This window comes from Hordeum vulgare, chromosome 5H (assembly GCF_904849725.1).
Source record: "Hordeum vulgare subsp. vulgare chromosome 5H, MorexV3_pseudomolecules_assembly, whole genome shotgun sequence".
Lineage (NCBI taxonomy): Eukaryota > Viridiplantae > Streptophyta > Magnoliopsida > Poales > Poaceae > Hordeum > Hordeum vulgare.
Window position 1 is genome coordinate 538254930 of NC_058522.1, and position 24309 is coordinate 538279238.

Consider the following 24309-nt stretch of genomic DNA (forward strand, 5'->3'; position numbering starts at 1 on the left):
TAGTAGATAAATGATCACACTATTTATGGTTTGAGCACCAAAGATGACTATACGTGATTGCATCACCTTTTGCCTAGCTAAGGGCGTTAAACAATAACGCTTGTTGGGAGGCAACCCAACGAGTCTATCCTTTTTATTTCTGTTTTGTGTTTTCCACACTTTCATAATTCTGTTATGATTGTGTTTTTTGTGTTTCTTTTTGCTTTTGTGCTAAGCAAAACCGTTATAATTAGTCTTGGGGATGATCGTTTGGTCATGCTGGAAAAGACAAAAACTTTCTGCTCACGAAAAGAATTTTCATTTTTTTTATGTAAGAGCTTTTGAGTTGATTCTTTTTTCTGTTGATTTCTACGAAAATTATTCAGACTGTCGTAATTTTTCAGAATTTTGGAAGTACCAGAAGTATACAAAGTATACAGATTGCTACAGACTAGTCTGTTGTTAACAGATTCTGTTTTTGTTGTGTTGGTTGCTTATTTTGATGAAACTATGGATAGTATCGGGTGGTATTAGCCATGGAAGATTGAAAATACAGTAACCTAACATCAGCATAAGTAGAATTTAAGTTTGCTACAGTACCTAAGGAAGTGGTGGTTTGCTCTCTTATACTAATGTTATCACGAGTTTCTGTTTAAGTTTCGTGTTGTGAAGTTTTCAAGTTTTGGGTGAAGTTCTTATGGACAAAAAGATAAAGAGTGGCAAGAGCTCAAGCTTGGGGATGCCCAAGGCACCCCAAGATATTCAAGGATGCCGTAAAATCCTAAGCTTGGGGATGCCTCGGGAAGGCATCCCCTCTCTCATCTTCAATCCATCGCTAACGTTACTTGGGGCTATATTTTTATTCACCACATGTTATCTGTTTTGCTTGGAGCGTCTTGTATCGTAGGAGTCTTTTATTTTTGTTGCGTCACAATCATCCTTGCTGCACACCTAGAGAGAGAGACATGCACTCACCGTGATTTTGTCGAGCTTCACTTATATCCTTTGGTAGACAATTCAGCTCACATGTGCTTCACTTATATCTTTTGAGCTAATTGATTTTGCTCTATGAGCTTCACTTATATCTTTTAGAGCACGGCGGTGCGTCGCTTGGTAGTTGATCTATGCTTTGAAACTAGTCTCAAAAGGGGTAGTTATCCAAAGGGATACGAAAACTTCCACCTTCATGTGCATTGAATAGTTAGAGAAGTTTGATTCATCTCAACTAGTTTTGAGTTGTGGTTATGGTAATATTGAAGTTATGCTAGTAAGGTGTTGTGGATCTAGAAATACTTGTGTTGAAGTTAGTGATTCCCGTAGCATGCACGTATGGTGAACCGCTATGTGATGAAGTCTGAGCATGATTAGTCTATTGATTGTCATCCTTTGTGTGGCGGTCGGGATCGCGTGATGGTTTATACCTACCAACCCTTCCCCTAGGAGTATGCGTTGAATGCTTTGTTTCGATTACTAATAAAACTTTTGCAACAAGTATATGAGTTCTTCATGACTAATGTTGAGTCCATGGTTTAGATGCACTTTCACCTTCCACCATCACTATCTTCTTTAGTGTCGTGCAACTTTCGCCGGTGCACAAAACCCACCATTAGCCTCCCTCAAAACAGCCACCATACCTACCTACTATGGCTTTTTCAAAGTCATTCCGAGATATATTGCCATGCAACTACCACCATGACATGTGCCACCACGTCTACATTGCCATTGCATGATCGTAAGATAGGTAGCATGATGTTTCCATTAATGTCTATGCCTTGCTAGATCATTATCTCGGTACACTACCGAAGGCATTCCATATAGAGTCATTGTTGCTCTAAGTTTTGAGTTGAAAGTGTGATGATCATCATTGATGGAGCATTGTCCCATGTGAGGAAATAAAAGAGGCCAAAGATGCCCACCAAAAAAAAGAGGCCAAAGAGCCCACCAAAAAAATGAGAGAAAAAGAGAGAAGGGACAATGCTACCACCGTTCTACACTTGTGCATATTAAGCACCATGATCTTCATGATTGAGAGTCTCTCGTTTTGTCACCACCATATAGCTAGTGGGAAATTTTCATTATATATAACTTGGCTTGTATATTCCAATGATAGGCTTCCTCAAAATTGCCTTAGGTCTTCGTGAGCAAGCAAGTTGGATGCACACCCCACTAGTTTTCTTTAAGAGCTTTCACATACTCTTATCTCTAGTGCATCATTTGTATGGAAATCCCTACTCATTCACATTGATATCTATTGATGAGCATCTCCACAGCTCATTGATATGCCTAGTTAATGTGATCATCTTCTCCTTGTTTGTCTTGCAACCTCCACCACACTCCACACCACTTATAGTGCTAAAACCATGGCTCACGCTCACGTATTGCGTGAGAGTTGAAAAGGTTTGAGAAAGTAAAGGTGTGAAAACAATTACTTGGCCAATACCGGGGTTGTGCATGATTTAAATTCGTTGTGCAATGATGATAGAGCATAGCCATACTATATGATTTTGTAGGGATAACTTTCTTTTGGCCTTGTTATTTTGAAAGTTCATGATTACTTTGCTAGTTTGCTTGAAGTATTATTGTTTCCACGTCAATAGCAAACTATTGTTTTGAATCTAATGGATCTGAACATTCACGTCACATAAGAGGAGTTACAAAGGACATCTATGCTAGGTATCATGAAAGCATCAAAAATTCATTCTTTATCACTTCCCTAGTCGAGGACGAGCAGGAGTTAAGCTTGGGGATGCTTGATACGTCTCAAACGTATCTATAATTTTTGATGGTTTCACGTTGTTATCTTGTCAACTTTGGATGTTTTGTTTACCTTTTATATCTTTTTTGGACTAACTTATTAACTCAGTGCCAAGCGCCAGTTCCTGTTTTTTCTGTGTTTTTGACTCTTTTCATATCTGATTTTGGAACGGAGTCCAAACGGAATAATTCTTTCGTGATGATTTTATATGGAAAATATCAAAAATACCGGAAGAAAAAGATACCGGAGGGGGTCCCGAGGGCGCCACAAGCCTTGTCGCCGCACCCCCCCCCCTAGGTCGTGCCATCCAAGCTTGTGGGCCCCTCGGGGGCCCACTTGATGCAACTCCACCTCCATATGGTCCTATAAATTCAGAAACCTCCACAAAGAAACCTAGATCGGGAGTTCCGCCGCCGCAAGTTCCTGTTTCCGCGAGATCTCATCTAGAGACCCTTCCCGGTGCCCTCTCGGTGGGGACTTTGGAGTTGGAGGGCCTCTTCATCAACATCATCACCCCTCCAATGACTCTTGAGTAGTTCACTTCAGACCTACGGGTCCGTAGTTAGTAGCTAGATGGCTTCTTCTCTCTCTTGGATCTTCAATACAAAGTTCTCCATGATCTTCATGGAGATCTATCCGATGTAATCCTCTTTGGCGGTGTGTTTGTCGAGATCCGATGAATTGTGGATTTGTGATCAGATTATCTATGATATCTATTTGAGTCTTTGCTGATTTCTAATATGCATGATTTGATATCCTTGTAAGTCTCTCCGAGTCTTGGGTTTTGTTTGGCCAACTAGATCTATGATTCTTGCAATGGGAGAAGTGCTTGGTTTTGGGTTCTTACCGTGTGGTGACCTTTCCCAGTGATAGTAGGGGCAGCAAGGCACACATCGTGTAGTTGCCATCAAGGGTAACAAGGTGGGATTTGTCGTAGATATGAGATTGTCCATCTACATCATGTCATCTTGCTTAAGGCGTTACTCTGTTCTTTTGGACTTAATACACTAGATGCATGCTGGATAGAGGTCGACGTGTGGAGTAATAGTAGTAGATGCAGAAAGTATCGGTCCACTTGTTTTGGACGTGATGCCTATAGATATAATCATTGCCATAGATATCGTCACGACTTTGCGCGGTTCTATCAATTGCTCGACAGTAATTCGTTCACCCATCGTCTACTTGCTTTCATAAGAGAAGCCACTAGTAAACACTACGCCCCCCGGGTCTATTCACACCCATCGTTTACACCTCCGCTTTTACTTTGCTTTGTTACTTTGTTGCTTTCAGTTCTCACTTGGCAAACAATCTATAAGGGATTGACAACCCCTTCATAGCGTTGGGAGCAAGCTCTTTGTGTTTGTGTAGGCACTTGTGATACTCCTTCACTGGATCGATACCTTGGTTCTCAAACTGAGGGAAATACTTACCGCCGCTGTGCTACATCACCCTTTCCGCTTTGAGGGAACACCAATGCAAGGCGACAAGGCCACGGGGGAATCCTTTGCATATTTGCCTAGGAAGTCCCTAAGGCGTAGCCGCTGCAGCAGGATTCCTGGCGTTGTACCAGGGAAGGTCTATTGTCGCAGTAGCAAGAAGAATTTCTGGCGCCATTGACGGGGAAGGAGAGATCTATCCAAGTAGGTCTCACAAACTCATCTCTTGCATTTACTTTTTTGCCAATTGCCTCTCGTTTTCCTCTCCCCCACTTCACATTCGCCGTTTTCATTTGCCTTTCTCCTTTGCCGTTTTCTTTTGTCGTTTCATTCTCTCTTCCTGCTCGTTTGTGTGTGGGATAGTCCATCAATGGCTAGACCCACCACTCCAAACGATACCCGTGAGAATGAAGTTCTCAATTTCAGGCAGAATGAGGAAGAAAATTTAAAGGACGCTTGGTACAGGATTTAAAATGCTCAAAGTAGATCTACTCGTAAGCAATCCACTATCGTCCTTCTTCGCAGTTTCTATGTTGGAATTTCTCCTTGGAATAGGTATATCCTTCATACCATTGTAGGCGGGAATTTTTTGGGGAGCCATACTGTTGACTCCTATGGAGCTATCATGAATTTGGTAGGCTCACCCCGCTCATGGTTAATGGAACTATCTTAACCTTGGAACACGTGATGCAAAGGCTTGACGCTATTGAAAACAAAATTGCCACAGCTGAACTTATTGAGAGTTTGGATAGAAATATCCACAATCAATTTACTCAGTACGGATCCAAAGTGGGAAATTTTTTGAAAAAATTAAGGGAGAAGGAACTTATAGTTAATGATTCTTCTAGAATTGGCAAATTAGAAGATGTCATAACCAACTTGGGTTCCGCTTTTGCCGCTGTGCAAAATACTCCAAATCTCACTCTCAAAAAGACCGTCAATTCTGTTTTTGTTCCTAAAGCTAGTGGTGAGTCATCCAATAAAGATGAAGATCTTAAGATGATAAATGATCACACTACGTATGGTTTGAGCGCCAAAGATGACTATACGTGATTCCATCACCTTTTGCCTAGCTAAGGGCGTTAAACAATAGCGCTTGTTGGAAGGCAACCCAACGAATCTATCCTTTTTATTTCTGTTTTGTGTTTTCCACACTTTCATAATTCTGTTATGATTGTGTTTTTTGTGTTTCTTTTTGCTTTTGTGCTAAGCAAAACCGTTATAATTAGTCTTGGGGATGATCGTTTGGTCATGCTGGAAAAGACAAAAACTTTCTGCTCACGAAAAGAATTTTCATTTTTTTTATGTAAGAGATTTTGAGTTGGTTCTTTTTTCTGCTGATTGCTACGCAAATTCTTCAGACTGTCGTAATTTTTCAGAATTTTGGAAGTACCAGAAGTATACAAAGTATACAGATTGCTACAGACTAGTCTGTTGTTAACAGATTCTGTTTTTGTTGTGTTGGTTGCTTATTTTGATGAAACTATGGATAGTATCGGGTGGTATTAGCCATGGAAGATTGAAAATACAGTAACCTAACATCAGCATAAGTAGAATTTAAGTTTGCTACAGTACCTAAGGAAGTGGTGGTTTGCTCTCTTATACTAATGTTATCACGAGTTTCTGTTTAAGTTTCGTGTTGTGAAGTTTTCAAGTTTTGGGTGAAGTTCTTATGGACAAAAAGTTAATGTGATCATCTTCTCCTTGTTTGTCTTGCAACCTCCACCACACTCCACACCACTTATAGTGCTAAAACAATGGCTCACGCTCATGTATTGCGTGAGAGTTGAAAAGGTTTGAGAAAGTAAAGGTGTGAAAACAATTACTTGGCCAATACCGGGGTTGTGCATGATTTAAATTCGTTGTGCAATGATGATAGAGCATAGCCATACTATATGATTTTGTAGGGATAACTTTCTTTTGGCCTTGTTATTTTGAATGTTCATGATTACTTTGCTAGTTTGCTTGAAGTATTATTGTTTCCACGTCAATAGCAAACTATTGTTTTGAATCTAATGGATCTGAACATTCACGTCACATAAGAGGAGTTACAAAGGACATCTATGCTAGGTAGCATGAAAGCATCAAAAATTCATTCTTTATCACTTCCCTAGTCGAGGACGAGCAGGAGTTAAGCTTGGGGATGCTTGATACGTCTCAAACGTATCTATAATTTTTTATGGTTTCACGTTGTTATCTTGTCAACTTTGGATGTTTTGTTTACCTTTTATATCTTTTTTTGGACTAACTTATTAACTCAGTGCCAAGCGTCAGTTCCTGTTTTTTCTGTGTTTTTGACTCTTTTCATATCTAATTATGGAACGGAGTCCAAACGGAATAATTCTTTCGTGATGATTTTATATGGAAAATATCAAAAATACCGGAAGAAAAAGATACCGGAGGGGGTCCCGAGGGCGCCACAAGCCCTGTCGCCGCACCCCCCCCCCCTAGGTCGCGCCATCCAAGCTTGTGGGCCCCTCGGGGGCCCACTTGATGCAACTCCACCTCCATATGGTCCTATAAATTCAGAAACCTCCACAAAGAAACCTAGATCGGGAGTTCCGCCGCCGCAAGTTCCTGTTTCCGCGAGATCTCATCTGGAGACCCTTCCCGGTGCCCTCTCGGTGGGGACTTTGGAGTTGGAGGGCCTCTTCATCAACATCATCGCCCCTCCAATGACTCTTGAGTAGTTCACTTCACACCTACGGGTCCGTAGTTAGTAGCTAGATGGCTTCTTCTCTCTCTTGGATCTTCAATACAAAGTTCTCCATGATCTTCGTGGAGATCTATCCGATGTAATCCTCTTTGGCGGTGTGTTTGTCGAGATCCGATGAATTGTGGATTTGTGATCAGATTATCTATGATATATATTTGAGTCTTTGCTGATTTCTAATATGCATGATTTGATATCCTTGTAAGTCTCTCCGAGTCTTCGGTTTTGTTTGGCCAACTAGATCTATGATTCTTGCAATGGGAGAAGTGCTTGGTTTTGGGTTCTTACCGTGTGGTGACCTTTCCCGGTGATAGTAGGGGCAGCAAGGCACACATCGTGTAGTTGCCATCAAGGGTAACAAGGTGGGCTTTGTCATAGATATGAGATTGTCCATCTACATCATGTCATCTTGCTTAAGGCGTTACTCTGTTCTTTTGGACTTAATACACTAGATGCATGCTGGATAGCGGTCGACGTGTGGAGTAATAGTAGTAGATGCCGAAAGTATCGGTCTACTTGTTTTGGACGTGATGCCTATAGATATAATCATTGCCATAGATATCGTCATGACTTTGCGCGGTTCTATCAATTGCTCGACAGTAATTCATTCACCCATCGTCTACTTGCTTTCATGAGAGAAGCCACGAGTAAACACTACGGCCCCCGGGTCTATTCACACCCATCGTTTACACCTCCGCTTTTACTTTGCTTTGTTACTTTGTTGCTTTCAGTTCTCACTTGGCAAACAATCTATAAGGGATTGACAACCCCTTCATAGCGTTGGGAGCAAGCTCTTTGTGTTTGTGTAGGCACTTTTGATACTCCTTCACTGGATCGATACCTTGGTTCTCAAAACTGAGGGAAATACTTACCGCCGCTGTGCTACATCACCCTTTCCGCTTCGAGGGAACACCAACACAAGGCTCCAAGGCCACGGGGGAATCCTTTGCATATTTGCCTAGGAAGTCCCTAAGGCGTAGCCGCTGCAGCAGGATTCCTGGCGCTGTACCAGGGAAGGTCTGTTGTCGCAGTACCAAACCTGAAGCCAAGGTCAAGTGGATTCCCAAGGATACTACTAGCTCTACCTCAACAAGTACACAACTCCAAGTATTCCCATCAATTTGGTGTGGATTCCCAAGAGGGAGAACTAGAAGTTCTTGAGGGGTGACTCTGCCAATGAAATTCACTCTTATTCATTTTGGCAAAAACTATATGCAATCAACCTCAACCATATGCATTAGTTCAAGGAGTCACACATTCCCTCAAAGGTAAGCAATGAACCAGGTAATTAATGCATGTTTGGACATTATACCATGTGTGCTTCACTCCATGTCCATAGATATTCTTGCATATGTTCCTTTTGCTTTGGGACTAGCCCATGTAGGTGAAAGGAGTATGAAAACAACAAGGATTGCTCCCAACTCAAGATGATCTTCATCAACATTGAGCATCCACCACTACTTCACCTACTTGAAGTCTTCTACGACAAAACCCAAGGTTAGTTGATCCCTCTTAGTGGGGAAATCATATCAAGGGGGAGCTTTACTCTAAGACTTGAGTATAAGCATCTCCTAAGGATATGAACACATTAATGCTTATGTAAAAGTGGTAACCCCACTTGTGCTTAACGATGAGTATGACCTATGATCAAGTATTCTTACTTGGCTCCTATGTCAATATACTCATATATAGATGACTTTGTCATCGCCCAAGTGCTTGATAGCTGCTAGGATGTTTGTGCATCTTCGCCATGTTTTATTCATCATTCTTATTGTGTGAGCATGTTGGTCTGCATGTGTTTGATCATTCGAGGACATCCAATTGTTGTTATTTGGATTTTGATTTATCTTTTGCCAATTGGATGGACAAGAATACCTAGGACCATTCTCTAGCTATCTATGTTATCTCATCTCAAGTTATATTCATGCTTCATCACAAAACTTGAACAAGCACTTGTTGATCCCTCTGTGTGAAGGTGCACTCGGAGTTCCGTATCGTCAAACGCTGCCTTCCAAAACCTCTTTGAAAAACTCGGTGTGACCAACTCCACGAACTCGGCGCCACGGATTTTTCAAAGTTGATCAGGTTTTCCTATCTCGGTACCACCGAAATAGCCAAGTCGGTTACATCGAGTTTCCCTGACTACTGACAGTTGAGGAACTCGGTGACACCGATTTTGCCATCTCGGTGACACCGACAGCGCACGGGTATATATATCCGCGGACCGAATCCTTTGATTTCACTTCGTCAAAATGGTTCGTTCGCCAAACCCTCGTTGCCCCCCAAGACCCGAGGTCATCGCCTTTGTCTCCCCGAGCGCCGCCGCCTCCGGGATTTGCTGTCGTCGACGCAATCTACTCCGTCGTCATCGTCGTAGCCGAACCTCCACCGAGCTAGGGTACGGTTCGATCTCCTTTGTGTTTCCCCGTCCGATTCTCGTGCATTGGAATCTTTATTCTTCATACCACCATGTGCAAACCTCCTGCCCACCAGATGAATCCTTAGATTAGTAGAAGTAGGAAATTTTGGATCTGATCTGCCACAGTATGCAACTCGGTGAGACCGAGTTTGTAAAATCGGTTCCACCGATTCTTGTTTTAGGGTTCTTGAGAAGCAACTCGGTGAGACCGAGCATCTCTTTTCGGTGCCACCGTAAATGACTGCCATGTTTCTGTTAAGCAAGTAAGCTTTCTTGGTGACTCCAAAAATGCCAACTCGGTGCCACCGATTTACATCTTGCAAAAGATCATACCCTAAGTTTCACACTTCAAAATTTCAAAAAATATCTGAATTTTGTGATGCTCATCCATTCTGTATTTCCTATATCCACTTCACAGGTTCTATTGTTTGCTGCCGAGCGTGTCTAACAGTATGTCAGGTTCAGATGATAGTCAGAATGATTTCAGGGAACCAAGTGTTGACTGGGATGCTCGCACTAGTCCAGAGTGGACAGACTCTGACCATGGATCATATAGCTCCCATGGCTTGCCCAAGGCAGCCACCAGGCAGAGAAGGAAGCTAAATTCTGATGAGGAGGATTCAAACTTTGTGCCTAAAGAGACTTCAGGTCCTTCGAAGGCCCCTCCTAAGAAGGATGTTAGGAAATTCACTTCTACGCCAACTGATCTGAGAGCACCTGAGTATGCGAGGAAGAGCACTGAGCTTTCCAAGGATGCACCTGTAAAGAAAACTGGTGTGGATAGGCCTAGGAAGAGAATTGTCCATCTTGTTGGCAGAAAAACTTCCATGTATGAAGATCCAGAAGCTGCTGAGGAAGAAGCTCCTCAAGAGATCCCAGTTCATCCCAAGAAGAAGAAGTTGATGGCTGACGCTGATACGTCTCCAACGGATCTGTAATTTTTTATTGTTCCATGCTATTATATTATCTATTTTCGATGTTTTATATGCATTTATATGTTGTTTTATATTATTTTTGGGACTAACCTATTAATCTAGAGCCTAATGTCAGTTTCTGTTTTTTTCACGTTTTTGGGTATTGGAGATAAGGAATATTAAACGGAGTCCAAACGGAACAAAATCTCCGGAAAGATTTTTCTTGGACCAGAAGACACCCACGAGACTTGGAGTAGAGGGCAGGCCACCTGCCGGGAGTCCACAAGCATACAGGGCGCGCCCTAGGGGGTGGCCGTGCGCCCTTAGCTTGTGGGTCCCCTGTAGGCCTCCTAACTCTATTCTTTGGCTTATCAATTGCCAAATATTCCTGTATCGTCGACGAGAGCCACGAAAATACTTTTACGCTGCCGGGAGCCTCTGTTCCCGTGAGATCCAATCTGGGAGCCTTTTCCGGTAATCTGTCGGAGAGGGAATTGATCAGAGAGGGCATCTACATCAACTCCATTGCCCCTTCGATGATGTGTGAGTAGTTAACCACACACCTATGGGTCCATAGCTAGTAGCTAGATGGTTTGTTCTCTCTCTTTGAACTTCAATACCATGTTCTTCATTATCTTCATGGAGATATATCCGATTTAATACTCTTTTGCGGTGTGTTTGTCGAGATCGGATGAATTGTCAGTTTAGGTTCAGATTATTTATGAATATTATTTGAGTCTCTTCTAAATTCTTATATGTAGGATTTCATATATTTGCAAGTCTCTTCGAATTATTGGTTTGGTTAGGCCAACTAGATTGGTAATTCTTGCAGTGGGAGAAGTGCTTAGTTTTGGGTTCAATATTGTGGTGTCCTCACCCAGTGACAAAGTAGGAGTAGCGAGGCACGTATTGTATTGTTGCCATCAAGGATAAAAAGATGGGGGTTTCATCATATTACTTGAGTTTATCCCTCTACATCATGCCATCTTACTTAATGTGTTACTCCGTTCTTCATGAACTTAATACTCTAGATGCAGGCAGGAGTCGGTGGATGTGTGGAGTAATAGTAGTAGATGCAGAATCGTTTCGGTCTACTTGATATGGACGTGATGCCTATATGCATAATCATTGCCTTGGATATCTTCATAATTATTTTCTCTTCTATAAATTGCTCGACGGTAATTTTTTCACCCACCGTATTATTTTCCTTTATGAGAGAAGCCACTAGTGAAACCTATGGCCCCGGGGTCTATTTTCCATATTAGATTTTCAGATCTATAAACCAAAATACTTTGCTGCAATTTATTTACCTTTGTTTCCGCAATCTTTTATACCTATCTCTATCAGATCTCATCCTTGCAAATAACTCTGAAGGGATTGACAACCCCTTTATAGCGTTGGGTGCAAGTGTTTGATTGTTTGTGTACTATTGGGGCCTTGCTTGTTCCTCCTGCTGGATTGATACCTTGGTTCTCAAGAAACTGAGGGAAATACTTATCTACTTTGTTGCATCACCCTTTCCTCTTCAAGGGAAAACCAACGCAAGCTCAAGAGGTAGCAGACGCCATGAAGTCTGCTCCTAAGCCTGCTGCTAAAGCAAAGAAGGCTCCAGCTTCCACGAAGACCATCAAAGACATACCTGCAGCTGCCAAAGCAAAAGGCCCTTCATCCGGTGCCCCTGTTGGAGAGGAATACGCATGTGAGAATGCTCCAGTTCTCAGGAAGCTCAGACCATTCCTTCCACTCCACAATGTTGCTCATCCTATAGCAGAGGATATGAAGAAGAGGAAGGATGCCGGACTAAGAAAGTGGAGATCCCTTGATCCATATGCTGTCAGGAGAAGAACTGTTGTTAATCCAAGGTTTCACACCAAGGAACAACGAGGCTTTTATGAGACTGTCTCATTTGACAAGAGTCTTGTTGTAAGTGATATGAGGTATGTCGATTGGGCATACATAAAGGATAATGAAGATTTCTTTCCACATGTCCGGAAGAACTTCAAGGCAGTGGACATTGAGAAATTTGTTGGGAAGGAGATGACCCCATGGAATGACGAGTTGATCATGCAATTCTATGCATCTGTGCACTTTTATGAAGATTCTTTAGTCTGGATGACCGATGGACATAGGTACGAAGCTACAATTTTTGAATGGTCTTCTATCATTGGTGCTCCTGAGCAGGAAGAATCAGATGTAGATGTGTATGCACACGCTAAGCAGAATCACAACTCCATGGCCAATACGTACAAGACCATTCCACATCAGTACTTGGCCAGTCACAAGCTTGGTTCAGTTTATTTTCTTCAAGCTGGCATTCCCACGACGAACACTATACTGCGATACACCCTCATGCCTAAGTCAGGTGATGAGAAGATGATTAGAGGATATTCTATCAACCTGTTGCACCTGATAGACACACATACCCGATTTAGAGTGATGGACTTGATAGTTGAGACTATCCAGAGAACTGTTGTGGATCAGAAGAGATCCTGTGGATATGCACCTTACATTCAGATGCTCATCAATGCCAAGCTAGGCAAGCATGCATATCTACTTCATCGTCCCCATCTAACTCTTCGCCTTGAATTTCAAGATAATGAGGTTGTGATGGATGATAATGATCCCAACTCAGCTGCAGCAAGAATGACAGCAGAGACAGCAGAGGCTGAAGTTGCTAGAAATAGGCCACCTCGAGTTCCACAGCTCAGAACCCCAGTTGAGGAAATGGCATTTCTAGTGAGCATTGTCCAAGGCATGGATAAGAACATCCAAGAGATGATGCAAAATCAGAAAGGTCTTGAGAGAGTTGTGGAGACGGAATTCCACAACATGGATGTGAAAGTAACTTAGTTGACCACCATTGTTAGACAACTTCAACATGAAGTTGACTCTATGGAGATTCCACGCTCAGAGGATGAAGATGAAGATGATGATGATGATGATGACGAGGATGAGTCTCCTCCTCCCACTACTACTAGGTTCAGCACCAGGCCTCGGTCAGCCGTTGTTCCAGCTCAGGAGACAGGTCAGAGATCTTCAGCACCAGCTCCGGCTCAAGCACCTCCAGTATCAACTCCTCCAGCTCCAGGGACATCAGCAGACGACTTCACAAATGTTGTTCTATCGACTCCATCCTCAGCTGCCTAGAGAGACGAGTAGTTCTATACTTTTAAACTTTTTGGTAACTTGTAGCCAAAGGCGGACAAAGGTATAGATCACAGAATTCATGTGAGAGAGAGCTTTTGACTTTATTTGCTCTCATCTGGTTTTAAAAACTTTGGTTGTTGGATGACTTTATCCTATTTGTGTGATTGATCATACGCTTTATCGTGTGTGATGCTACGATATCATCTCTTAGCTATCCTTGTGATGATCACTCACTTATCTTGTTGGTGTCATGTGCATTGCTATTATTTTTACGCACCACCAAGATGTATGTGACATGGAATAGAAACCCATGATCCTAATCGATTCTCCATTTGAATTTAAACGCAAATTTTAAATAGTGCATAAATTTAGGGGGAGCTCTTGCTTTTCACATACTTCTCAAAGCGTCGATGCTAATCATTTATTATATCTTATGTCGAAGCTTTGATCTATATGTTGTCATCAATTATCAAAAAGGGAGGATTTAAAGCACAATTGCTCCCTAAGATGGTTTTGATAATTGATGACAACATATGCATCATTGGACTAATGTGTTTTCCAAGTATATTTCAGAAAAAGTTCAAAAGATGCTATGGCTTAAGGTTTTTGTGGAGATGCCCCTTGATGCAAGAAAGGAATAATATTAAAATAGGGGGAGTGGTGATCATAGTGTGTGCTCTTTGCATCCGAAAGGCATATTAAAATAGAGCACACATCTAGGGGGAGCTTGTCTATATTTTATAGGTGTTGGGTTTGCTTAAGCTTTGTTGTTTGTCTTAAATGATAAATAATGTGTTGTCATCAACCCACCAAAAAATGGGGAGATTGTTAGAGCATAATTTTCCACAAGTAGTTTTGGTGATTGATGACAATGTGCTTTGTGGACTAACTGTGTGCATTTAGATTTCAGAGATTATCAGGTGTCACGGGACGATTTTTATCCCCTCGGTGTTCAAAGGAAGATGGTCATTTTTTTACGATTTAGTGTTGGTGAACTTGGGTCGTAGGAAATCCATACTATCAAGAGGGGGTCCACTTCAAAAAGATTTGGGTGGAATCATCACGTACACGGTCCTCGGCACCCGTCTTTATTTCTAGCTTCTCGAGACTATGTCCTTCATTGCCCAAAATCTAATTTGAGTTAGATAAGTGGTAGTACCGCTTCAGCTGTACTACTGTTGTTTAGTGCTACTACCACTTCCGCTTATATTTTGCTCTCTGGTATTGGCAGCGGAAGTGGAGCGTTTGTTGTGAGCAAAAGTACCGCTCATGCGATACTGCGCTCACTCCACTGACCCACCTTCACTTCCAGCATTTGTATATTAGAAGCTAAGTGAAAGTACCGCTCTGATGCAGCGGTACTACCGGGATTTTCTTCCGCTAGAACTACCGCTTATATTTTGTTCTGTGGATAAGTTGGTTTTCTGGGCGGTTCTTGAGCGGTAGTACAGGGCAGTAGTACCGCTCTGAGTTGTACTACCGTGCTACTTTGCGCTTATGTCGCGAGTTCTCTTGCTCATGTAACACTAAGTGGAAGTACCGCTGGTGGGAGTGGTAGTACCGCTCCGGGGGCACTACCGCCTCCTTTGAGCTCCTAAGTTGCACTGATTGGGAGTAACTCCCATGCCAGCGGAAGTACTGCTGCCCCGAGCGGTACTACCGCTTATGCACGGGTTGAATAGTATAACGGTTGGATCCCCTCTCCCACTATATAAGTGAGTCTTCTTCCTTAAGAATACTCACCTCTTTTCCCTCAAAAGCTCCATTGTTTCTCCTAAGCTTACTCTTGTCCGATCTCTCTCCCTAGCCATCGAATCTTGTCGATGCTCTAGGGTTTAGAGGAGAAGGCCTCGATCTACAGTTTCACCAAGAGAAATTTGACCCCACACACACACACACACTAATCCCTTGCAGATCTTGTTACTCGGGTCTTTGAGCACACTAGACGGAAGAGGTCACCTCGAATCCATATTCCATTGTGATGAAGCTTCGTGGTGTTGCTGGGAGCCTCCGATTAAGTTATGGAGATTGCACCAACCTTGTTTGTAAAGGTTCGGTCATCGCCTTCAAGGGCACCACTAGTGGAATCACGACACCTCGCATTGTGTGAGGGCGTGAGGAGAATATGATGGCCTCAATGGCATCTTGGGAAGCATTGTGCCTTCACACCGCTCCAACGGAGACGTACTTCCCCTCAAAGGGAAGGAACTTCGATAACACATCCCCATCTTCATCTGTACCACTTGTGGTTACTTCTTACCTTTACTTTATGCTTATTACTTGTTTGTTGTTGGTGGTGTTAGCATCATATAGGTTGCTCACGTAGTTGCATATCTAGACAACCTATTTGTTGCTAAACTTAATTTGTTAGGGAAAAAAGCTAAAAAATGATACTTGCCTATTCACCCCCCTCTAGTCAACCATATCGATCCTTTCAATTGACAAATCTAGCATGACAATGGAGGGTGGGCTCAAAACATCAATTAACTAAGCCTAATTAGCAAACGCATTGAGTTGTTCCACCTAAAACATCTAAATATAATTGTCAACTGGTAATTTAGCTGAAATAGGATTTTGGGGGTGGGTTTCAGCCTATTAAAGCCCCACTACTGAAATCACCACTGTTATCATCAATATCAAAATATAATTAAGGGAATGGTTGCATTTTCACGGGTCATCAACTTTGGCACAAATAGACTGCGAGAATATCATGCTCATCATATCATTGTAAGCATACATATTGGTGGTGAAACCGGTCTTCTTGGCCATTTTAGGATAACAATAGATGGTGATGACAGACAAATCGGTAGCACCTTCCTCATGGATCTTAATTCCATTGTTGGCATTGTGACCTTTGTACTCAGTATACGCAAGGGCAAGAAGAAATAGCGGTTGCTTCGTGATCAAGATGGGGCCACTCATCATACAAAAGCTCTGAGGCACAAGAGACGAAATAAGTGGGATGAGTGCGGGTATGGTAGTTCATTGGTATCGATTGAAACGCAACGACATTCGACCTACTTCGCGAGGAGGATGAGAGCATGGCACTAGGCCATGGGCGGCGGCGCTGTTAATGGTGTTGGCACGGATGACTCCTAAAGTCGTTGAATTTCAGTCCAGGGTTGAAGATTGTCCATTTAAAGGTTGAAGACATGTTCTCTTGTAACGGCCCAACTTCTCTAAGTTAGTGCTACGACAAAAAAATATCATTTCAAAGATTTTTGGGAGACGGTAGGGGTGGGGATGTACCGAGGCAAAGCTCTAATCGTTGACCCATTCATTGGGGTGCTCAGTTAGCAATACTCCGTATTAATCAAGGCCAAGCTAGAGATAACTTTAAAGAAGTGAACATTGGTTAGTCGATCTACTACGCTGTCTAGTGTCAAAAAAAGACGGATGAAGTATACTAAATAAACAGACGATGTAGACAATTTTCAAATCAGGAATAAAAGCTCTTTTGGCCCAGCATCATGTCTAAAATTGACCGTGCATTCATGATGCTCATAAACGACCCGCAAAAGAATTGATATACAATCACAGTACAATGATACGACCATGTTATAATTTCTCACAAGAATCACAAGGGCTCTGGCCAAGGCCAAGGTTGTGGGATCTGACCAGGCAAGGCAAGCCTACAAAACCAGATATAATCACGGTACAATGTTCCCTCTATCATTGGTACAAGGCTACAATCATGATCCACAAGGAGAACACCATCTAGAAGGAGAACACCACGTGCTTCATATTATCCAGTAGGTTAAGCAGCTCCTTGTGCATGAAATGGCTTTCTGCTATCAGGAAAAGACAATAGTTTGGGAAACCACGTCTTGGCAAAGTGATACTGTAAAATTGCAAAAACAACAGGCTGGAGATATGAAACACTTCATCAAGCAATATATAACAAACTGAACAGATGAATTATTTCATCAAGCAATATATACAACATTAAGCAACAAAAATGCAAGCACCAGTAAATGACTTTTGTTTTACACAATGCCTCAGGTTTGTCGATTGTTGTCATAGGTTCTCCCTTTAACAGGGGCTCAAGCATCCATTTTGCAGACAGAAACATCATTGGCAAAACCGTAAGTAATTCAGATATGATGCAACACAGCTCATGAAAGATGCGGAAGAAAAGGTATCAACAAATAGAACAGGGCACTCCATTTGTTTTGCATCACATCCCCAACTAGGGCGGAATCTGTTAAAGACAGGAAGGATAGGGAAGAACCATCAGCAGCAAATGTTTTGACCTCAATGTAATTCAGTTCGCATCATGGCAGGATCGCTCACAGGCAACCCATTTTACATCCGGTTCTGTACGTTATTCCTCCAATCCGGGTTTCAACAAGGCGGTATTTTCCAAGGGCAAAAGCTGGAAACATTTTCTCAAAAAACATTTGATGTCTATGGCAAAAAATGCAGATAAACAAATTCGAAAATACGAGTATTTATCCTTGAGGCGGCTCAGATGTAAAATGGGTTGTAGGTTTCTTTATCAGCACCAAGAGATAAATCTCTTAAGAGTGGTGCATGCCTTTTCTCGTCATAGCCTTTTGCTTCCACAGAGCATCCATTTTGCAGACAGAATCATCATCAGAAAACCAAGTAATTCAGATGAAATGCAACAAGGTTCACGGAACTCAGATGCTGAGTTCAGCTGCAGAGGGGAAAAAACAGGTATCAGATGAGAGCACTCCATTCAAAATAGGAAGGGGACATCCATTCAGGAGGGCAGCAGCGGCAAATGCATCATCAGAGCCTTGTTTTGTACATAGGCAACCCTCATCATTTGGTTCTGTACATTATACCTAAAATCAAGCTAACCTTCGAGACTTCTATTTTCAAAATACAGTATTTTTCCTGAAGGCAAAGACTGGAAACATCTCCTAAAAAACCAATAGACATCTACGTCAAAAATAGCGGATAAAAAAATCAGAAAATACAAAATATGTATCCAAGAGGTAGCTCTGATTTACATTGGGTTGTAAAGTTTGTTTATCAGCAAAAAGAGATGAGTCTCTTCAGAGTGGTTCATGACTTTTCTCATCATAGCCTTTTGCTTCCAGAGAGCATCCATTTTGCAGACAGAATGATCAACCAAGAAGTAATTCGGATGCAATGCAATCAGGTTCACGAAGACACCAATAGGAAAAAAAAAAGCATTCAAGATTAGGAGGAATGAAGACATAACCATCATTTGACCTCAATGTAATTTCAGTCCGCATCATGGTAGGACCGCTCTTGGGCAACCCTCGTCATCTCTGTACATTACTCCCCCGATCTAGTTAATCTTGAGACTCATGTTCAAAACTAAAGTATTTTCCCAATGGCTAAATCTGTAAACAGTTTCTGAAAAAACACTAGACATCTATGGCGAGACAATAAACAAAAAATACAAAAGTAGGTCTTCATGAGGTGGGTCAGATGTAAAAATGGGTTGTAAGTTTGCTTTATCAGCACAAAAAAATAAATTTCTTCAGAGTGGTGCATGACTTTTCTCATCATAGCCTTTTGATATTAGGAAGCACAATATGGAATACCTCAGATTTGTTATTTGATGCCATTTTACATCTGCTTTCTCAAGAGGTTCTCCCTGAAACAGGGGCTTGTGTCCACAGAGCATCTATTTTTCAGACAGAATCATCATCGGAAAAAGCAGTTGCCACATAAATAAATCACCGAAATTCAACATTACTACTCCCTCCGTTACGGTTTAGAATGCACAATTAGACTTGCGTGCGTTTCTAAAATAGACGCACATTGCATAGTGTGAATGCTAGTGTGAATGCTATTTTTTAACTCATTTTACATCCAATCAATTTTTTAACTCATTTTACATCGAATCAATAACTATCCTAAGAATCTGCATCTAGGCCTTTTAAACCGGAGGAAATACTAAAATAACAGGGCAATAAGCAGCACAACCTTATTGCTAAACAAAATAAGCAAGCAGGATGCCAAAAAATAGTGAGATGAAAGATTTAAATACTTCAGAAATAAATTTAACATAACCACAGCAATCAAAAGGCAGATATAGACTTTGAAAGCATAAACAGTTAGCTCTATGTGCACTAGACTTTGAGGAAGACAATCTCAAGATGACAAAGCTGAGAGGCTCCCGGAGCACAAATATAAGGTCAGAACTAAGTAACATTTTGCTTCGGTAAAACAAACTAAACACCCTGCCTCCATGACTGGGCCACTTGCAGAAAGGTCAACCCCAAGAAGACAAAGGTGAGAGAGGCGCACACACAAAATCAAATGACAAGTGGTAATGATGTTCCTAGCAAAATCACTACTGTAATATTATGGCATGAATCAAGCTCATCACAAAGCAGTAACCACCTCTGCATGATAGCAGAGTGAAATTCCAAATGGGAAAGCAGGTAATGCCTATCTATTACTAGCATTCAACACAGACTGAAAACCACAAATAGGATAAGAGCACAATAATAGAATCGAAATAGAGTATTTAAAAGACACACAATAGCTCGCACACAGGTGCAGGAGTCAAAGTGCAACAACGCCCAGGAACAACACTTAACATACACTAAGATTCTCCAAAAAAGACTGGACGCTAAAACTTCTGCTAGATAACTGGATGGCAGAAGCTGGAGCACTCATTTCTTCTTGATGGCAGCCTTGGTAACCTTGGCACCGGTGGGATCCTTCTTCTCAACGCCCTTGATGACACCAACAGCAACCGTTTGTCTCATGTCACGCACAGCAAAACGGCCAAGAGGAGGGTAGGTGGCGAAGGTTTCCACAACCATGGGCTTGGTGGGAATCATCTTCACGATACCAGCATCACCGTTCTTGAGGAACTTGGGCAGCGCCTCCAGCTCCTTACCAGATCGCCTGTCGATCTTGGTCACCAGCTCAGCAAACTTGACAGCAATGTGGGAGGTGTGGCAGTCCAGCACTGGGGCATAGCCGTTGCCGATCTGACCAGGGTGGTTCATGATGATGACCTGGGAGGTGAAGTTGGCTGCCTCCTTGGCAGGGTCATCCTTGGAGTTGGATGCAACAAACCCACGCTTCAGATCCTTCACGGCAACATTCTTGACGTTGAAGCCAACATTGTCACCAGGAAGCGCCTCCAGGAGAGACTCGTGGTGCATCTCAACAGACTTGACCTCAGTTGTCAGACCGGTGGGGCCAAAGGTAACAACCATACCAGGCTTGATGACACCAGTCTCAACACGGCCCACAGGCACAGTTCCAATGCCACCAATCTTGTAAACGTCCTGAAGGGGAAGACGCAGGGGCTTGTCTGAGGGCCTCTTGGGCTCATTGATCTGGTCAAGAGCCTCAAGAAGGGTAGGGCCCTTGTACCAGTCCAGGTTGGTGGACCTCTCAATCATGTTGTCACCCTCAAACCCAGAGATGGGGACGAAGGGAACCTTGTCAGGGTTGTAGCCGACCTTCTTCAGGTAGGAAGAGACTTCCTTGACGATTTCCTCATAACGGGCCTTGGAGTACTTGGGAGTGGTGGCGTCCATCTGTAACAGATAACAAGTGCATATAAGAACAACACAGAAGCACTAGTATGTAACTATGGAAACAAATAAGAGCATGCAAAGCGCAAGTAATAATGATGAAGGTGCATGGAACAAGAGATAATGAGCAAACAAACAATTGTCCTTGTAAATTAAGATGAGTAACACAGCAAGTAACATACATCAGAAGAATGAAGAAGAGTAACACAGCAAGTAACATACATTAGAAGCTATGCTATGATCAAACTACTCACTAAAGTTCTAGTGACCTACTCAGCGAAGAAATGATATGCAACCAGCAAAGAATCACAACATGGAGTAATATAAATTACAAGGGAATTCAGTATACTAAATATTATGTACATTTACAAAGCCAATCATTCTGAGAATTCAGATCAACAATATTAAAATAGTACTGCTATAAATTAAGATACAAGTAGTGCAGCACATATACAAAAAGATTACATACTGAGTAGAACAAATATAAATCAAGGCCAATGATAAGATAAGTGCCATTTGGTTCACATGGAGCAAGACTAATGATAATGAGATAAATGGCAATCAGTTCACAGCAAGTTTATGTAATAATGAGCATGCACATTGACCTAGTAATTCTGTATCAAAAGGATAGCAAAGTACAACACATATGATATGGCCACTAATAGGAATCAGCATTTAAAGTTGGAACAGCTATTATACCTTGTTACAGCAGCAGATCATCTGCTTCACTCCAAGAGTGAAAGCAAGGAGGGCATGCTCACGGGTCTGGCCATCCTTGGAGATACCAGCCTCAAAACCACCAGTGGTGGAGTCAATGATGAGCACAGCACAGTCAGCCTGGGAGGTACCCGTAATCATGTTCTTGATGAAGTCACGGTGACCAGGGGCATCAATGACGGTGCAGTAGTACTTGGTGGTCTCGAACTTCCACAGGGCAATATCAATGGTGATACCCCTCTCACGCTCAGCCTTGAGCTTGTCAAGCACCCAGGCGTACTTGAATGACCTCTTGTTCATCTCAGCGGCTTCCTTCTCGAACCTCTCGATCACACGCTTGTCAATACCTCCAAGCTTGTAGATCAGATGGCCAGTGGTGGTCGACTTGCCAGAGTCGACATGGCCAATGACCACGATGTTGATGTGGGTCTTCTCCTTACCCATGGCTGAAACTGCAAGATCCAGGTAGGCAGGTCTTAGAACACAAGATACAGACATAAAAGTACTAGTTGTCAAGCTTAACAAATGAAATAAGGGTGACACCAAGGTCAATCAAACTGCAGGAACTAGTTAGGCCCAGTAAACTGCACGTACAACAGAAACATGGCATGGCACGACATATATACCAGAGACTGCAGGTGGAAAATCATATATTCTACGCAGAACTAGCAGATCGTAGAACCAAGCAGAAGTAGAACACAAATCTGACAACGGCATTGGCAACATATCGTACGCTAGCAACATATAACAGAGAAAGTCCACATATCAAGGCAACGGCATGAGCAACAACTTAAATTACGGCCAAAAACAACTCGCATCGCCGGATAAGAGATTTCAAACTAGATCTACGGGCAGATTTACAGCTACGAAGCTAACACGAGGAGAAAATCCTTCAGACTGCGGAAGAGAACCAATGCATCAGCTAAAAATGAACACCTGCGACCTGATCTACCAACAGATCACGGCTACGAAACAGAAGAACGGCATGCATCAGCGCATGATGGGAACTAAAACCCGATCTACCAGCAGACGACGGATATGATACAGAAGCATGCTCGAATCCGTCGAACCACGAACGAGAACAGCACGAAATCACCGCGATGCGGAGCCTAGAACTCAGTCAACTCGCGGATAGCAGCGACTAAACAGACGCACGGCCATGGATCTGAAGCCGCCGCCATCGGAGACCACAAACAGCAACGCATCGAGAGGGTGGAAGGGGGGGCGGATCGGGGGGCTCACCTCGAAGGAAGGAGACGAGAGGAGGGGGCGGCGGCGGGCAGGGGGGGAATGGTAGGAAGGGGTTAAGGCGAGAGGGGTGGCCCTATATATGGGCGGCGAGGGGCGCTAGGGTTTCTTCGTGGCCGTCTGATCCGGGTCCGAGGGCCGCGTCGGGGGAGATGTGATCCGTTGGATCGCCATCGCGCGGAGCGCCTGCTTCTGGACGTTTCGGGGGGCGCAAGTTTTCCGCGTTTATCCAGTGGGCGGGTCCTACCGGGAAGTGGGTTGGCCTCGCTTGGCCTGGCTCCAGCTGTCTGTGTTTTCAATTATCTCCATCGCCGGACCAGTAAAGAAATGCCCATTTCTCGCCCACTTCACATCGTGTCATGGTGTGCCATAGTGTGCTCATAATAGTAATAATAATAATGGGTTAGTTATGCTTCTTGTTCTCTCGATAATATTTTATTGAACTTAGAGCAACTCCAACGCGACGATTCATTTCGTTCGCGGGCGTTCGTTTGGATTGTGGCACAAGGATTCCACCTCCAATCCTACTCCTAAGGCCGGTTCTTTTCACCGAGGATTCTATGGAATCAGGATCCTAGATTTTTTTTCTAGATTCTACTTCTCCTAGAATCTATCATCGAGTTCTTTTCGCATATTGTAGTTTGAGATTCTTGAAAATGTTGTGTGTTGTAATGTCTATACTGTCCTTAGATAGAAGTTGTTTGATGAATTGTTAACACTTTGTTATTTCTATCAGTAACGAAAGTGATTTACGAATGTCATAAAAAGTGCTAAATATTGCAAGGGATTTAAAGTTCTGTTCAGGACAAAAAAACCATAAACTAAAAAAGAATAATCTCAAGGTACGAGACTAGCAACAATCGCCTCACGTGTTGCGTTCATGGTACCATCAACTTCTAGTGGTAGAGCGTTGGCACCTATAAACGACAATGGAGATTGCACGTATGCATCATTGTCAAACTTGTCAAAATGCTCATCACAAATTGAAAAAAAGGAGGGATCACCGTGAGCGTCGGTGTGGCCTTTTGGCCAGCGGGGGCGGATTGCGGGGCGGGGAAGACCGGAGGAGGGAAGCTTGCCGGTTGGGGTTGCGACGACCTGGCCTCGCCAGAGGCGAGGCGGCCTTGACGGTGGTGGCGCCGTAACCCTAGCCGCACGAGCGGAGTTGATGGGGCGGGGCGGAACTGTGGGGCGGGGCAGACCTAAGGAGGGAAGTTGGCCGGCGGTGACAGCGAGGTGCGCGCGAAGGCGCCCTACCTCGAGCGATATCCCGATGCGGGAAGAGGGCGAAGGGAGCGAGACCGCTCGCTCGGGGGCGCCCGGTCATTTTCGGGTCCACAACTGGACCTCTCGATGGTAGTTTGGCCGCAATTACCTGATATAATATGGTCACAGTTTTATTTCAAAATATTTTTCTTTTGTGGGACTAGGCATAATCCTGAGATTGTGGGAGAAATCAGGTTTCCCTGGAATTTTGGA

The 24309-nt window shown here is 43.0% G+C and overlaps 1 protein-coding gene and 3 non-coding genes across 4 annotated transcripts; all 4 read right to left on the reverse strand.

Moving 5' to 3' along the window:
• Nucleotides 1-17826: 17826 nt before the first annotated feature.
• Nucleotides 17827-17918, reverse strand: LOC123400536. The gene has a single exon (XR_006610770.1). It is a non-coding gene; the product is annotated as a small nucleolar RNA Z221/R21b (small nucleolar RNA).
• A 410-nt stretch (nucleotides 17919-18328) lies between these two features.
• On the reverse strand, nucleotides 18329-18421 carry LOC123400534. Its single transcript, XR_006610768.1, has one exon. It is a non-coding gene; the product is annotated as a small nucleolar RNA Z221/R21b (small nucleolar RNA).
• A 361-nt stretch (nucleotides 18422-18782) lies between these two features.
• On the reverse strand, nucleotides 18783-18876 carry LOC123400535. Its single transcript, XR_006610769.1, has one exon. It is a non-coding gene; the product is annotated as a small nucleolar RNA Z221/R21b (small nucleolar RNA).
• A 924-nt stretch (nucleotides 18877-19800) lies between these two features.
• LOC123452503 (elongation factor 1-alpha) lies at nucleotides 19801-22900 on the reverse strand. The gene is made up of 3 exons (XM_045129159.1): nucleotides 22825-22900; nucleotides 21565-22034; nucleotides 19801-20868 (listed from the first exon to the last, which is right to left on the reverse strand). The coding sequence occupies exons 2-3, from the start codon at nucleotides 22024-22026 to the stop codon at nucleotides 19987-19989; spliced, it is 1344 nt and encodes a 447-aa protein (XP_044985094.1). The 5' UTR covers nucleotides 22027-22034; nucleotides 22825-22900; the 3' UTR covers nucleotides 19801-19986.
• Between the last annotated feature and the right edge of the window lie 1409 nt (nucleotides 22901-24309).

Bases quoted from the DNA above. Each gene is read 5' to 3' on its own strand.
- LOC123452503 (XM_045129159.1), bottom strand. From the start codon at position 22,026: ATGGGTAAGGAGAAGACCCACATCAACATCGTGGTCATTGGCCATGTC. The intron at 20,869-21,564 runs GTATAATAGCTG...TATCTGTTACAG, and splicing joins TGATCTGCTGCTGTAACAAG to ATGGACGCCACCACTCCCAA.